Source organism: Morus notabilis, unplaced genomic scaffold, assembly GCF_000414095.1.
Source record: "Morus notabilis unplaced genomic scaffold, ASM41409v2 Scaffold1094, whole genome shotgun sequence".
NCBI classification, from domain to species: domain Eukaryota; kingdom Viridiplantae; phylum Streptophyta; class Magnoliopsida; order Rosales; family Moraceae; genus Morus; species Morus notabilis.
The window spans coordinates 95,806-111,164 of NW_010365163.1; the positions used below are offsets into that span (position 1 = coordinate 95,806).

The 15,359-nt window shown below is 36.7% G+C and overlaps 3 protein-coding genes across 3 annotated transcripts; 2 read left to right on the forward strand and 1 right to left on the reverse strand.

Annotated features, from left to right (window-relative positions):
• Nucleotides 1-1,450: 1,450 nt before the first annotated feature.
• LOC21397358 (late embryogenesis abundant protein At1g64065) lies at nucleotides 1,451-2,422 on the reverse strand. Its single transcript, XM_010107419.2, has one exon. It carries the CDS (start codon nucleotides 2,267-2,269, stop codon nucleotides 1,607-1,609), a length of 663 nt encoding a protein of 220 aa, XP_010105721.1. The 5' UTR covers nucleotides 2,270-2,422; the 3' UTR covers nucleotides 1,451-1,606.
• A 2,579-nt stretch (nucleotides 2,423-5,001) lies between these two features.
• LOC21397359 (late embryogenesis abundant protein At1g64065) lies at nucleotides 5,002-6,002 on the forward strand. Its single transcript, XM_010107420.2, has one exon. It carries the CDS (start codon nucleotides 5,124-5,126, stop codon nucleotides 5,763-5,765), a length of 642 nt encoding a protein of 213 aa, XP_010105722.1. The 5' UTR covers nucleotides 5,002-5,123; the 3' UTR covers nucleotides 5,766-6,002.
• Nucleotides 6,003-9,397: 3,395 nt separating this feature from the next.
• Nucleotides 9,398-11,238, forward strand: LOC21397360 (ABC transporter G family member 8). Its single transcript, XM_010107421.2, has one exon. It carries the CDS (start codon nucleotides 9,398-9,400, stop codon nucleotides 11,186-11,188), a length of 1,791 nt encoding a protein of 596 aa, XP_010105723.1. The 3' UTR covers nucleotides 11,189-11,238.
• Nucleotides 11,239-15,359: the final 4,121 nt, after the last annotated feature.

Genomic DNA, 15,359 nt, shown 5'->3' on the forward strand with positions numbered 1-15,359 from the left:
GAAAATTATGGTAAAGATATAAAATAAGCCATAGACTAGCAAACAAAACAACAAATAAAAAAAACCCTGGCATTTTTGTTATATTAACGACAATGTCATTATGAAAAAAAAATACAAAACTATAATATAAAAATAACACGAAAAATAACGGCATAAATGGTAAAAAATGAAAAACCCAAAAATCAAAAGGAAAAGAATAACAAGAAGAAGAAGAAGAAATGTTGCACAACCCTTTTGTTTTTGTAAATCCCTCCCAAAATGTGCGCTTCATATATTACATCATTAATCCACCAAAAAAAAAAAAAAACAAGAAGCACAAATACTTTATCTACAGAACTCAAAAAACCAGCAAAGAAATGGAAACTAATTAAGAAGATCAATCACCGACCAACACAAACTTTAGGTCCACAACACGCATACATCTGTAGTAACATGGAGATGGAATCACTTTCGGCACAACAACATATGAAAAGGAAGCGAAGAGACCGTAGAGACATGGGACGGTCGTGTTCGAGTACAGGGAAAAAAAATGGCCTAGGGATTACGGAACTAAGAAAAAGGAATGTTGAATTGTCAAATAATCAATTAAAGCTAAAAAGGAAAGTAAATATGTGGAATATTATGAGAAAAAACAAACAGAATACATAAAATATAAATTAACCATATATTAAACATACCCCAATAACCAATAAGGACATATTCAGTAACATACATGCCTAAATCAGTATTTTTGTAATATTGTACTATAACCGATATTTTTAAAATTAAGAAGACATTTTATATAATTATTTCTTGAATAGGGCTTATTTGCTTCACCCGCCAAAAATGGGCGTACCGGGCCTGGGGGAGATTGAGGCCCAAATATGAGTTTTTGTAGTAAGGTCTAAATCTGTTAACAAGGCGTAAATGTTTGGTAAACTTCTATTTACTTTAAAAATCAAGATCTGCTTTACTATTTTCTTGTCTTAATGACTATTTTTCTAATTAAAATTTGACATATTGTGATTTTTTAAACATTTTTAGTATTTTGTTCTTATTTATGTTATAGATTTCTAAATTTAAATGACATTACTAATAATTAGTGGAATGACAGTCACCAAAACAGAAAAATAAGGACAACAGATCTGAACTCTATTTTAAATAATTTTAAAATATGTTATTTAGTTAATTTGTTTCATAAATATGCTATTCACTAAATTTATCTACAATTCTTTTTTTTTAGTTTTAATATATAGTATAATAGGTCAGGGATGAAAAAAAATACGCAAGAGCCACCTCTTGTTTTATTATAATTTATAATCAATTGAGTATTTTCACGGTAATGGCGTTCGCTTATCCAAACGTTGATCTGGATCCCAAAGTCTTTATCCTTGGCAAAAAATTCCAAAGTTATACGATTAATTAATGCTCAAAGTCTTTATAGCTATGAAGTACTAAATCTACATAAATCAATAGCAAATCCAGCACGGAACCAACAACATTAGTATATATACTATGAAAAGTATGAACAATAGTATGCCCCAAAAGTTATTAACATAAATAAATAAACAAATTAATGGAAAAAAAAAGAAAAAAAAAAAATCAAAATCCATGGTCCAAAACATAATCACTGGCATATCAGATTCTGAACCGAGCGTGAGGCGATCACAACATTCATGGTGCAATTCAGCCGCGAATACTTCGTCTTCCTGATGACCTTCAGAACCCGAACCTTCCCTTTCAACTCAGACGAACTATTCAGCACCAAAACCCCCTCGCCAATATCCTTCCCCAGCTGATCAAACGCGCCACTATCGCCAACCAAACTACTCGAGTCCAGAACCACCGTGGCGTTCACCTTCTTCGTCGTCCGAGGCCTGACTCGCGCGTCGTCGATGTAGGCCTGCCCTACGGCCAAGCCCCTGTACTCGAACACGACCGTCGCGTCCTCGTACTTGTACCGACCGAAATTCCTGTTCCTGATCGTGAACTGGGAGTTCATGACGAAGCTGAAGGAGGGGTCGGTCGAGTTTCCGACTTGGAAGGATGTAAATGAAGCGCTTCTGAGTCTGAATTTGGGGGTTTTGTAGCGTGTGACGACGATTGCGTAGACTATTATGAGGATGACTAGGGTTACTGCGAAGGACGTGACGAATAGTAGGCGGTTTCTTCGCTTCTTTCTGATGTGTTCTTGTGCTGAAAGTGATTCCATTTCCATGTCGCTGCGGATGTATGCGTGTGGTGGAGCTAAAGGTTGGGTTGGTTGGTGATTGATCTTCTCGGTTTCCATTTCTTTGCCGGTTTATTTGAGTTCTGTAGATAAGTGTTTGTGCTTGTTGTTTTTTTGGTGGATTAATGGTGGGATTATTGCGTGTTAGGACTTAGGCTTATAATTTATAGAATATGGAAGAAGCTAATATAGTTAGGTAAGAATATGAGACGGGGTAAAAACTGTCTTGTCTTCGTTTGAAAATTATTGCGAGAGATGGGGTTTTTCTATAGTTGTTCTCTCTCCTTTTCCAAACGCGTTACGTAGGCTTTGAAAGGTTGACCTTGGTGCGGAAACGTCTAGATGATCTTTTACGTTTCAAACAAAGATAAAAGGTCATTGTTTACGGGGAGAAAAAGGAAAATATGTTAAGAATTGAGATGAATTAAAATTAATAGGTTAATAGTTTATATAAGTTAATAAATAGGTTAAATTATTATTTTCGTCTATAACTTGTCTGGTTATGAACTATAATTTGACAAGTTATTGTCTATAATTATCTATAACTTGTCTGGCTATGAATCATAACTTGATAAGTTTGTCTATAACTTATCTGGTTATGAACCATAACTTGACAATGTATGACCTATTAATTTTTATAACTAAAAATTAACCTATATACTTTCTTAAACTTTTTATATCGGCATATTTTCTACTATTTTCCTTGTTTATATGTCAAAATCATAAGCGAAATTTCCATGGACCTGTGTATTTGGAGTTTTGTGTCTAATTAATTTCTTTCTGTTGTGGCCATTTACTTTTGGTGCTAGTGACATAATCAAGATCAGGAAACATGAAACGTTTGAAAATTTGCACATTTGGCTGTCATCTGTCGCACATTTTGCTTTCTAATAATTTAGTTGAGTTAATTAGAGGAATACCACTTTTAGGGAATTGTGGTATTAAAATTTTTCTTCTTCTTTTGATGAAAAATACATGTCGTTTTTCTGGGGTTGATCGTGCGTCGTTTTTACTTATTTGAGAGAAAAGCAGTATGAAGGAAAAGGGGAAGTTTTACCCTGTAAAACTGGATATTGTTTAATTTCATTGTCGTATTTCTGTTAGAAAAGGAAAACGACTTGTACGTAATTGATTGATTCTGTAAACTACTTTCAGACTAAAACAATAATAATAAAACCTAAGATATACAAAAGATTTGTAGCTTCTAGGTCTAAACTGACAAGCTTTGACAAGCCTTTTCAGTTGATGTCATCTGTTCATTGGATAACAGCGACGTGATGTCCTGTTTGTTTCCGTTTTTATTTTTATTTTTCACATTTTTTGAGATTAAAAAATGAAAACGGAAACAAAAAATGCGTTTGACTTAAAAATTTTTTAAAAACAAAAATAAAACCGTTTTTGTCTTTTGTGAAAAATTAAAAATGAAAAAAATGTGTTTTCATTTTCTTGTTTTCGTTTTCTGAAAACAGATTTCATTTTTTTTTTCATTTTCTTCTCTCTCTTTTCTAAACTGTTTTTGTCTTATATAATGATGTTTATTTAATATATTTATTTAATATATTTAATAATATTATTTATTTAATATATTATTATTTTAAATATTATTACATGTTTTCAAAAATTAAACCACCAAACGTAGTTTCAGTTTTTTTAAAACTGAAATCAATTTTTGAATAAAACTACCAAATGCATTTCAGAAATAATTTTAAAATGAAAATGAAAACATTTTTATTTCTATTTTCATATAGAAAACAAAAACATTTTAGAACCAATTCTAAACGCACCCGATGTTTTTCACAGGTTAGCAAAGGACAAATTCTTTGTTCCAGAGGTCCCAGGAACCGAAACGACGATTTTGTTTTAGCTTGGAAACGATATGCGTTTAATGCAGTGTCGTTTTGTCTTGGGAGAAAAATGACTTGTCGTGTATGTGATAATAAAACGATATGTCGTTTTATGAGACTAGAACGCCATGTCGTTTTTATAGAGCTCTTCTTTTCCATCACGCTTTTTTGGTGGTCATTTCGTTATTTCCTATAAGGGAATTTAACTATCATTTATTACTGTTAAATATCCGAGTAAGGAATAGTAGACAATGATAAATTAATAATGAATCGTTCAAGTTATATGGTTTGGCACGCCATCTTAGACTGTTTCAAACGCGTTGGAGAATGTCAAACATTTTACATCCCTTTTTCTTTCGTTTTTTACCTCCAAATTCGATCTGTCTTTTACCACATTTGTTCCCACACTTTTACACACCACTATCGTCGATGGACAGTTGAAATTTTGATAATTAATTATGAGAATTATGTAAGATCATGCTGATCAAGTATAAGTCGCACATTAAATTTGTCTCGTTCACTTCGCTGATTCGAGTTTAAAATTCGAGTTGAGATGTGATTTTATGTAAGAGCTTTTTACTGTAACAAAAAAGTTAGATGTGATTATTTGTGAGAGTTTTTTACTGTAGAAAAACTCAAATTTTAAACTCGAATCAGCGAAGTGAACGGAAGAACAAAAAAAGCTTTCAAAGTTCAAACTTAGTCGTGATGGGACAAAATCAATCCCTCATTCACTACACAGAATTATATTATTCTTTGCTTTTTAGGAAATTATTATTATTTTATATATTCTTTCGCTTTTCAACTAAATCAGCGACTGTAAGTTGACTAGTCGTTGGCCTAATATCTGATGTTATATGTCCCACATGAGACGCGTTTAACAAATTATATATCCAACACGTTAAAAAGTTAATTTATAACATGCGCATCCTACTATATATCATCTTCTTCTTCGCAATAATACACGCACTCAACTTCACAAGGAGATCACTCAAAATCTTTCTCCACAGACCCAAATCAAGCAGCTTGTATTTCTTTCCTCATCAAAGTTTATACGAAGCTTATTAAGCATGGCAGAGAAAGATGATCAACCACTTCAAGCCGAAACATACGACCTAGAGTCTGCATCGTCAGCTGATCACGAGTCCAATGCCAAAGAGTTGCAACACAAGAAACGCATGAGAAGATTGGGAGGTGTCACTGCCATTGTAGTGCTCCTGACAGTAGTTATATTGGTGTTTCCGCAAACCGTAATGCGTATCAAAGGCCCGGAACTCCGAATTCGCTCCGTCGCCATTGAAGATCTCACCATCAGCAACTCAGACACGAATTCTCCTTCACTTAGCATGAAATTCGACTCAGAAATCGGCGTCAAGAACACGAACTTCGGAGAGTTCAAGTTTGACGAGAGCTCAATTACGTTTGTTTACAAGGGGACTGAGGTTGGTGACGCTTCTGTCGAGAAGGGAAAGGCCAAAGCTCGATCAACGAAGAAGATGAACGTGACGGCCGAAGTAAACGCGAATTCGAACTTGGCTAATGATGTGAGATCGGGGTTTTTGACACTGACCAGCCAGTCCAAGCTAAACGGGAAAGTGCATTTGATGAAGGTGATAAAGAAGAAGAAAACTGCTGAGATGAACTGCACTATCACCATTAATTTGGAAAACAAAGTGGTACAAGATTTCAAGTGCAAATCGAACTCAAATTAACTAAAATAACTAATAAAATCTTGTTCGAGTGAGTGATTATATGGGTTTTGTTTACTTGTAAAGGGTAAGGGTGGACTGATTTTTACTGTATTCGCTGCTCGCAGCTTCCTGTCCGTGTACTTGGTTAATTTGTTTTCGTGGTGATACGTTTTTCAATCATTTATCCAAACAACATTTAAATTATTCAATTCTTCATCTATATATATCAACCATATACCAATTTATGGGATTAATCTTGAGGGTCCCTAAACGCCGCCTAAATCTCATTTTGTATGTTAGCATAACCCTTCCGTTGACACATAATATGTACAGTTAAAAATGGCCATTAAACGATGATATATCACGATTGGTTAGAAAATAAGCACACATTTTAGTGTTGCTCTTCTCGTCAAAGGGAAATATTTGGCTTCATTAATCTGAAAATTTCCGTGCATCTATGTTAATAACCATTTTTTACAATCATATTGGGCTATATAATTTGTCCTACATAACCAAAATAACCTCTTAACTTTCAAAGAATTAAAGATACGATCCTCACAGAATACCCCTTAGCTGATTTTTTTTTTTTAAAGCAAAAAGAACTCGACAATTTAACGAGGAATTCAAGACAACACAATCAATTGACCTAACCACGTATATGATAAACGAGTCTTTTTTTTTTTTTTTTTTAATACCGCCTCAAATAAGGCTCATATTATTAAAGGACAATGAAAAACGAGTCATAAACTACAAATTATCAGAAATTGCTATTTGCTATGTACGTAGTTTTTAACAAACGGTACTGCTCCTCCACAAAATTCAGAATCTTCAGCAATCCAAAAGCAAATCCCAAAAGAAAAAAAGAAAGGAAAATTGGAATCATTAATTTCACTTGCATGACAAATCGTTGATCATTTTCGTTGAGGTATTCAAAACAAAAGAGCAGTTCATCTCCGCTGACTTCTTCTTCTTGAAATAATGAAGCAGATACACCTTCCCATTCAAATTGGCACGGGCACTAAACGTCAAGTTCTTCGAATTTATGTCGCTTCCCAATTGAGAATTCGACGAAACCTTGTCCGAATTCAACGGCACCGTCACGTTAAACTTACTTGGCGCCTGACTTAAATACGGTGGCCGGTTCAACCTCAGTTCCTCTATGGGAGACAGTTACCTTGGTTTGATCGAACTTGTATTGGCCGAAATTGGTGTTTTTGACCGTGACCCGCGCGTTCAGTTTCGAGCTAAAAGATGGAGAGTTTGAGGATGACTTTCCACTGATACTGAGGCCAAACGAATTTTGGGAGTTCTCACTCGCAAAACGAGAACCACAAGTAGGACTAAGATGAAAGAAAGTGAGCCTCACACGTTTGAAATATTCGCAGACGATTGCTTCCCGTGAAGAGAGAGAGAGAGAGAGAGAGAGAGAGAGAGAGAGAGAGAGAAAATATTCGCAGCAAAATAGATCCTTAACTTTAGCCAGAATCAGATTATGGATGAAGGAGATGCACCAATATATCATTTCTGCAGAAAGATTTAAGTTCAATTCGTGTGTATATATATATATATTTGTGCGTGTGTATATATATATATATATATATATAGGAGCAATGTAGGTAAATAATTAGACTTATGTGATGTGCTGGCCTAATTTATTTTATGAGCGAAGCTGCAGGGAAATTGATCTGGGCTAGTAAGTTTCGACGCAAGGGCATGATGTGAAATTCTCATGAAACAAAAAGGTTTGCGTAACCCGTTTATTAATTTTCACGTCTTAACATGTTGACACATCATTAATAGACGGGTGAATTTTAGATCAACACGCCTAACTTAAAATTTAACCATATAAGACGTTATTAGGTTAATTGGATCGGAGGTCAATATAATACGATAATAACCAATTCGTTTTATGACTTGCCGATCAAATCTACGTAATTATGTTAAGTACTTATAGTTGTTATAATATGGTTATTTCAGGCTTTGACATAGTCAGTTCGTGCTAAATTGTTGTTAACTTTGAGCAGTTGTACCGGTTTTACTAATCAAGATAATTAAGTCATAAACGCATCAACTTTACATAATGACATGAACAATATATGGTTACATGAATTGCGACTCATGTTTGGCTTGAGCTACAATATATTTTGGTAGTTTAGAGGGAAAAAAAAAAAAAGATTGACCTTTTCACCTTGTTAAGAAATTCAATTTTCTAATTATGCTCAAAATACCACTACTCCTAGGTTTCCTCTCTCTCTCTCTCTCTCTCTCTCTCTCGCAGGCTCACAGATATTTTCTACTGGCTCTACATATTATTTACGTCCTAATTTAATGTCAATCTTGAATGCTCGGTCTCCTCCTTTTTTCTTCTTTCTAAAATTTGTTCACCAACAAATATCAAATGACCGAAGAAAGTATCTAAAACGCTTACTAGAAACTTGATTGGGCAAATTAAACTAGTTTCTGTCCAGTGTTTTTTTTTTTTTTTTTACTGAATTGTCCATTCATTTCTGTTGTCGTTTCTGTTTGTTTGCATGGTTTCTTCTGTATCGAACTGTGTACACTGTACATGCAGAACTAATAATACGGAGGAATCACGGACGTACAGCTATTTAATGCAAATGTTCGTCGTCAAGTGGATGGATAGACTTATAGTGATTCATCCAAGACTTACGACAAAACCCAAATATGACAGAGGCAGAGAAATAAGATAGAGGTGAAACTAGCTATGAGATAACAGTGGACTCGTGAACGAGGCGAGGACGATAGCCTCGTGTCTTTTTTTTCCCTTTCTAATGACAAATTCCACTACTTCCAATAATTTCCCGATATTATTATCTTATTCTCTTGTGATCATCTTTTATACACACACACACACATATATATATATATATGTAGCAACAAACTCATTAATAAATGTTCACGTGCTTCTTCGGTTGTTCCAAGCAAAAAGGGGGGCAAAAAAGAAGCGGCCGTGATCGTGATAAGAACAGATTTCTCAAGGACATCAAGATTATTCCATCGGCCCCGCCATGGGGGATAAAGAGACTATGTTGGGGTTAGGTTAATTACAGGTCAAAATTTAAGGACACAAAAAAAAAAAAAAAATAGAAACTGAGCATGTAGATTATTAGAAAATGAGAACGATACCATTGGACGATGGATAAAAGTTGGGGTTAATTTCGACTTATAAAGTTTCTGTGAAAAATAGGTATAGTTGTTAATTAGCTTATAGTATTATTGCACCAATTTTTTTTTGTTTTTATATTTATACTTTAGCCATTGCACCAATATTTTTATATAAAAACAAAAAAAAACTAACATGTAAAAATAAAAAACTAACATGCACTACTAATTAGTTGAATTATTAGAGGTTACCACAAAACAAATAAAATTATTAATTAAGTTCAAAAATGAAAAATGAAAATAAAATTATCAATATAGAGGGAATGCTAGACAACTAATTTTCTATTCTCACATTCTTATTCTTATCCTCTATTATTACTGAACTACATTAACCCTTATTTCTTATCCACTTTTATCTAATTAAACCTCTCAATAAACACCCATGATCTCCACAAATATTTCTCTCTCTTCAACAAAACTATTACCCCTTTGATCATCTCTCTCTCTACCTCACTCCACTATACTCCCCCATGGAAAACCAATCCCAATCGCCGCCACCCAAACTCAAAACCTACGAACTAACAGCCTCATCAATCTCCTACACCAAGTCAACCACCATCACCTCCTTATTCAAGCCAATATGCACCCCCACCCAACCCCCCCACATCCTCCGCCACGTCACCCTCACCGCCCGCCCTACCCAAATCCTAGCCGTGGTGGGCCCCAGCGGCGCCGGCAAGTCTACCCTTCTCGACATCTTGGCCGCCAAAACCTCCCCCACCAAGGGAACTCTCCTCCTCAACTCCTCCCCTCTCGTCCCTTCCTCCTTCCGCAAGCTCTCCGCCTACGTCCCCCAGCACGACGCCTGCCTCCCCCTCCTCACCGTCTCCGAGACCTTCCTCTTTGCCGCCCGCCTCCTCATCCCCAAAGCCTCCGACCTAAACGCCGTCGTTTCCTCCCTCCTAACGGAGCTCAAACTCACCCACCTCTCCGACATCCTCCTCGGCCACGGCCTCTCCGGCGGCGAACGACGCCGCGTTTCGATCGGGTTAAGCCTTCTTCACGACCCCGCCGTCTTGCTCCTCGACGAGCCGACCTCCGGCCTCGACAGCACCTCCGCTTTCAACGTCATGCAGATCCTCAAGTCCATTTGCGTCTCGCGTCACCGGACTGTCGTTTTGTCCATTCACCAGCCCAGCTTCAAGATCCTCTCCATTATCGATAGCATACTCTTGCTTTCCAAAGGAACTGTCGTTCACCACGGAACGCTTTCTTCGCTTCAATCTTTCTTGCTCAGCAATGGATTCACCGTTCCCTTGCAGCTCAATCCACTGGAATACGCCATGGAAGTACTTAACCAGCTTCCTGAGTTAAAAGCCATAAGTGACCCTCCATCACCTAGTACTACTACAAATTCTCCTTCTGATCATAATCATGATATTAAAGAGGCAAGAAATAGTTTTGTGAGATATAAAAGCACAAGAATCCACGAAGTGCTCACATTGTACAACAGGTTTTGGAGGATCATTTACAGAACCAGACAGCTTTTGTTAACCAACACGTTGGAGGCTCTAATCGTGGGACTTGTTCTAGGAACGATTTACATCAACATCGGATTCGACAAAGAAGGCATCGAAAAGAGGTTCGGTCTCTTCGCTTTTACTCTTACTTTCCTCCTCTCTTCCACAACCGAAGCTCTTACGATCTTCATCAACGAGAGGCCAATACTTTTAAGGGAAACTTCTAGTGGGGTTTATAGGCTCTCGTCCTATCTGATAGCCAACACACTCGTGTTCATGCCTTACTTGTTGGCCATTGCAATCATATACTCGGTCTCGGTCTATTTCCTGGTAGGACTTTGCGCTTCATGGCAAGCTTTCGCCTACTTTGTATTGGTCATATGGGCCATTGTTCTTATGGCGAACTCGTTTGTCCTTTTTTTGAGCTCTTTGGCTCCAAATTACATTGCCGGGACTTCACTTGTTACAATTCTTCTTGGGGCTTTCTTTCTCTTCTCCGGATATTTCATCTCGAAAGAGAGTTTGCCCAAGTACTGGCTCTTCATGCACTTCTTTTCCATGTACAAGTATGCCCTAGATGCACTTCTTATCAACGAGTATGGATGTCTCGTCTCGACGTGTTTTTTGTGGTACGAGGAGAGCAAGGAGTGCATGGTGACCGGAGGCGATGTGTTGCAGAAGAGAGGGCTTCATGAGAGGCAGAGGTGGACCAATATTTACATCTTGATTGGGTTCTTTGTGTTATATCGCGTGCTTTGTTTGTTTGTTCTCATCAGAAGGGTTTCAAGCTCAAAAAAATGAAAGAAATCCCAAAAGTCGAAGTATCAATAAAAGTTTCATTTTTTTTTTCCTTTTTCTCAACTTAATGTTTGTAATGTGCATTTCATAATTGTTTCAAGAAATAAAGCAAGATACTTTCAGACGTTAGATGAGAACAGATGGAAGAAAAAAGGTATATAGCTACTCCATTGCTTCATTTTGTATTTTTGGAGGTAAAGAACGAAATAGATCGATCGATAAATTGTATCAAATCCAAATTATCCAATCACAAAGTTTTGTAAATTTAATTTTTCTAAATCTCTTCTCCAAAAACCCGAAGAGATCACTGTTGTTTACCCTATTTTCTTTCTAATATACGACATAAGTGCCTGTTTATCCTTTCGGCAGAAGATGTGGCAAAGAACAAAACTTTGAAAAGTCTAAATTTTTTTTTTTTTGGGGGTATATAGTTCGTCGGATCTATTATTGATCAAGTGAAAAAAAAAAAAAATTGCTTGAGCTCGAATCTTTGCATTCTTAGAAAAATTAGATCAGTACGGTGACAAGGGGCAATGTACTTCTAACTTTTGATCAGCAATTACTTAAATACGTTCATAATTAGGATAGCAGCAATAATATTCGGTTAAGTTGTTCTTTATTTGATTTTCAGGACTTGCATGTAGTAGGTTATAAAATGCATGCTCTAAACTCCTCTGACTGATTGCGCATGTTTTCTTTTGCATGTAATCGATCTATATAATCTTAATTGGTGAATGAGATAGCTAGTGTGCTTACCCATATAGCTGTAAGGGCTGACACAAATAAATTAATTAATTTAATCAGTAAATTTTAATTGGTGAATTGTTTCTTCAATTATAATTTCTCTCTCATTTAGCCAAGGCGTTAAGAGTTTTTTGGTACTTTGTTCGACAAATAATTCGTGGTCACGGGTAGTTTGAGCAAGTGATGGCCAGTTAGCTAGCACAGAGAGAGAGAGAGAGTACTGATCATTGAGAAGGGAATACGAATCCAAAAGTGTCAACCTCAAAACATAAGATCTTTGTCGGCTTCGGAGTTTTAATAACATGCTTTTGTTTGCTTTCGATTATAATTCCCTCGAATCAGCTTCTATTTATGTCACGGGCTCGTCTTTAATTTGTTTGTCGCCCGTGAACTCATAATTGATGCCTTCTCTGTCAATTCTCCAATGAGACCATGACTACCTGCACCCTACTTTGCATATATTTTGCATTCCAGCTGCCTTTGCGGTTTTGATGATCATCTAATTATCGATCAGTAAGTGTGCGAAAGAAAATTCGATCGATCGAGGGAGAGCAAATTGATGTACTTTCGTTTTGGGTTTTGTTCATGTTAGATCTGATGTTACGTTTGGTGTTTCAAATAATGTTAAAACACTGTCTGAAACACGGCTTAATTAATTAATATCTGGGTTAATTACGTTCAGTTGTTCGAGTAGAATAAAGTGCAGAAAGTAAAGGAACACACAATATGATATCACAGTTTGGTACGCACACCTACATCTGCGGGGTCACGCTCAGACAGTAAACAGTCTCACTATGTTCTAGAAATTACAGACATCGGACGGACTTATTCACTCAAGAACTCCCTCCTAGACAATGACGCCATTGTGACGAATCTCCACAATGATTATTTAGTGTGCACCACACGTCTTCTATTCACCTGACGAACTCCCTTCGACCGGTAAAACTTCCTCCCGAAAGCAACAAATCCCTCTCCCGAAGGACAATCTCAATAGCGCACTAGGCTCATAAAAACTCACATACTCTTTTATGAAAATATTCTATTAAACCCCTGTCCATTATGAGCTGCGATGAAGCCTTTAAATAAAGCTTCTTAGATTTCACAAGAATCTACTTCTCAAAATATATGCACAATATCTTCATGTTATCTCCTCGTGACGCATATTTAAATTCAAACTAGAACTAGATCTCCTTTTGAATTCAGATTATACACCACCTTATCCAAATTCGATAATAACTTTATATTCACATTGACTCCATCATCACCTTTTCGGCATTTATATCCTATATATCTTACCTCACCCGCTGCCTTCTTCTCCAAGCTCCATTCACTTTCAACATTAACAATATATAGTTATCACATGCAAACCTCTCACGCTTTACGTAATACATCAAGCTCTTTGTTCTACCGATTCTTCAAATCTTGTTTGAACTTCAAAACCAAGATTTTATCTTCACTTTATCTTACTACCATTATCTCCTTTCCAAAATCTCATTTAAATTCAAATAACTAATGCCTTATCTTCTTTTGACTAAGGTCTTATTTTTATCTTTTCAAATCTCAACCAACGTCTTATCTTTATTTGACCAAGTCTTTATCCTTATATCTCCAAATCTCAACTTAACAAAATCTGTAACTTTAACTTCAAATCTAATTGCGAATTTTCTTCTGTAATACGAAATCTTCTTAAATCTATTTTTTGAATTTTTATAAGATTACCAATAAAATGCCAACTAATAAAAATACCTAACAGTTCAGATCGGCCTAATCAATGTTTAATTACAGAACTATATATAGGTCTATTAATTACTTGATCAATCGTAAGTTTCACTTAATCAACGTGGAGTATTTCAAGGTTTTTTTTTTCAAAAAATAAAAAATAAAAAATCAACTTAAACGACATATTGGCTTATATATGCTTTTGATCTTGATACTGAAGTTTTTTATTTTTTGAGGGATTGGTACTGAATTTCTAATAATAATAAAAACAATAATAACAGAGATGGACGATTTTCTACTATTTTACTGCATGTAGCTTTTTACCCAAAATACCTCCTGTTATATCACCACTGGCTTTCGGCATATATATACATAATTAAGTGGCTTGCGTGACGCGCTCCTCATCTGAGAGGTAAGATCTGTCTCTATTGAACGTTCAATGAACATTAATCTTATTAATATTTGAGGATCCTTTTAGTTATACTTATAAGGGAGATATGTTAAGATATGTTATTGTTGGTCGTTCCCTTTAGGAATTATTTTTTAATGAAAAAAAATCAACATTCACTTGCAAATACATGACTGTTGACAGTGATTTTCTGACAGCGCGTGATTAACTCTCTAAAGACACTCACGATAATCACTCACGGATTAGCTAAAGATTAAAGCCGTAAAATAACGTAAAGTAGACAAGAATTTCTTGTGGTTCGGCAAGAATTCTTGGCCTAGTCCACATGTGGATGCACTAATCTTTCTGAGATTACAGGTTCTTCTTTGAGTAATGAAACAGTGTGTAACCCTTCAATGGGGTTTTTTGGCTCTATTTATAGGCCTTTACATGTGAGAGATCCCCTTTGCATTCCCCGAGGGAGCCATCTTCTATCCCTGAATTTTGGGATTGCGTAGGTGCATTTTCATGATGACAATCTCAGGAAATCAGGCTAACCTCTCTTACCGACTACCTGATTTCCTGACTTCAACAGTAGCATTTGGCACAGTGCATCCTTCCCTGAGTTGACAAGACTATTGATGGATTTGACTGGATCTGCTGCCTCAACGTAATGGCCACCACAAGCCGAGCAAGGTGCTCAACGTCTGTTATCCTGTATGGGCTCTCGACGTCCAAAGGGCACCTTAGCTACAGTGGTTCCCTCGACGCCAGCAACCGATTCTCAACGGGGAAGCCTCGGCGCTTGCCGTTCGAGAGAATGGTTAATTGCTCGACCATGACGTAACAATTAGCTCGGCGTTCCTATCCTCCTCATACCGAGTTACTCGGCTGGTCGGAATGGATACCTCGACTGGAAGGACTACCTCGGCTCCGTAGGCCATCGAGAAGGGAGTCTCCCCCGTGGTAGTCCTACTCGTTGTCCTGTAGGCCCACAGGACTTTTGACAACTCGTCTGCCTATTTTCCTTTGTAGCTGTCGAGCCGTCGCTTAAGCGTGACCTTTATGATCTTATTGACCACCTCGACCTGGCCGTTGGACTACGGGTATACAACAGAGGAAAAATTCTTATGAATTCCCAACAGCTCGCAAAACTGGTTGGTGTTGTCGTTGTTGAATTGTCTCTCGTTATCAGACACGAGAGAATGTGGTACACCAAACCTGCAAACTATGTTGTTCCGTATGAAGTTGGTACACTTTTCCTCTGAGATAGTCGTCAGTGGCTCAGCTTCCACCTACTTGGTAAAGTAGTCGACTACCACA

Coding starts and splice junctions, on each gene's coding strand:
- LOC21397358 (XM_010107419.2), bottom strand. CDS start 2,269: ATGGAAACCGAGAAGATCAATCACCAACCAACCCAACCTTTAGCTCCA.
- LOC21397359 (XM_010107420.2), top strand. CDS start 5,124: ATGGCAGAGAAAGATGATCAACCACTTCAAGCCGAAACATACGACCTA.
- LOC21397360 (XM_010107421.2), top strand. CDS start 9,398: ATGGAAAACCAATCCCAATCGCCGCCACCCAAACTCAAAACCTACGAA.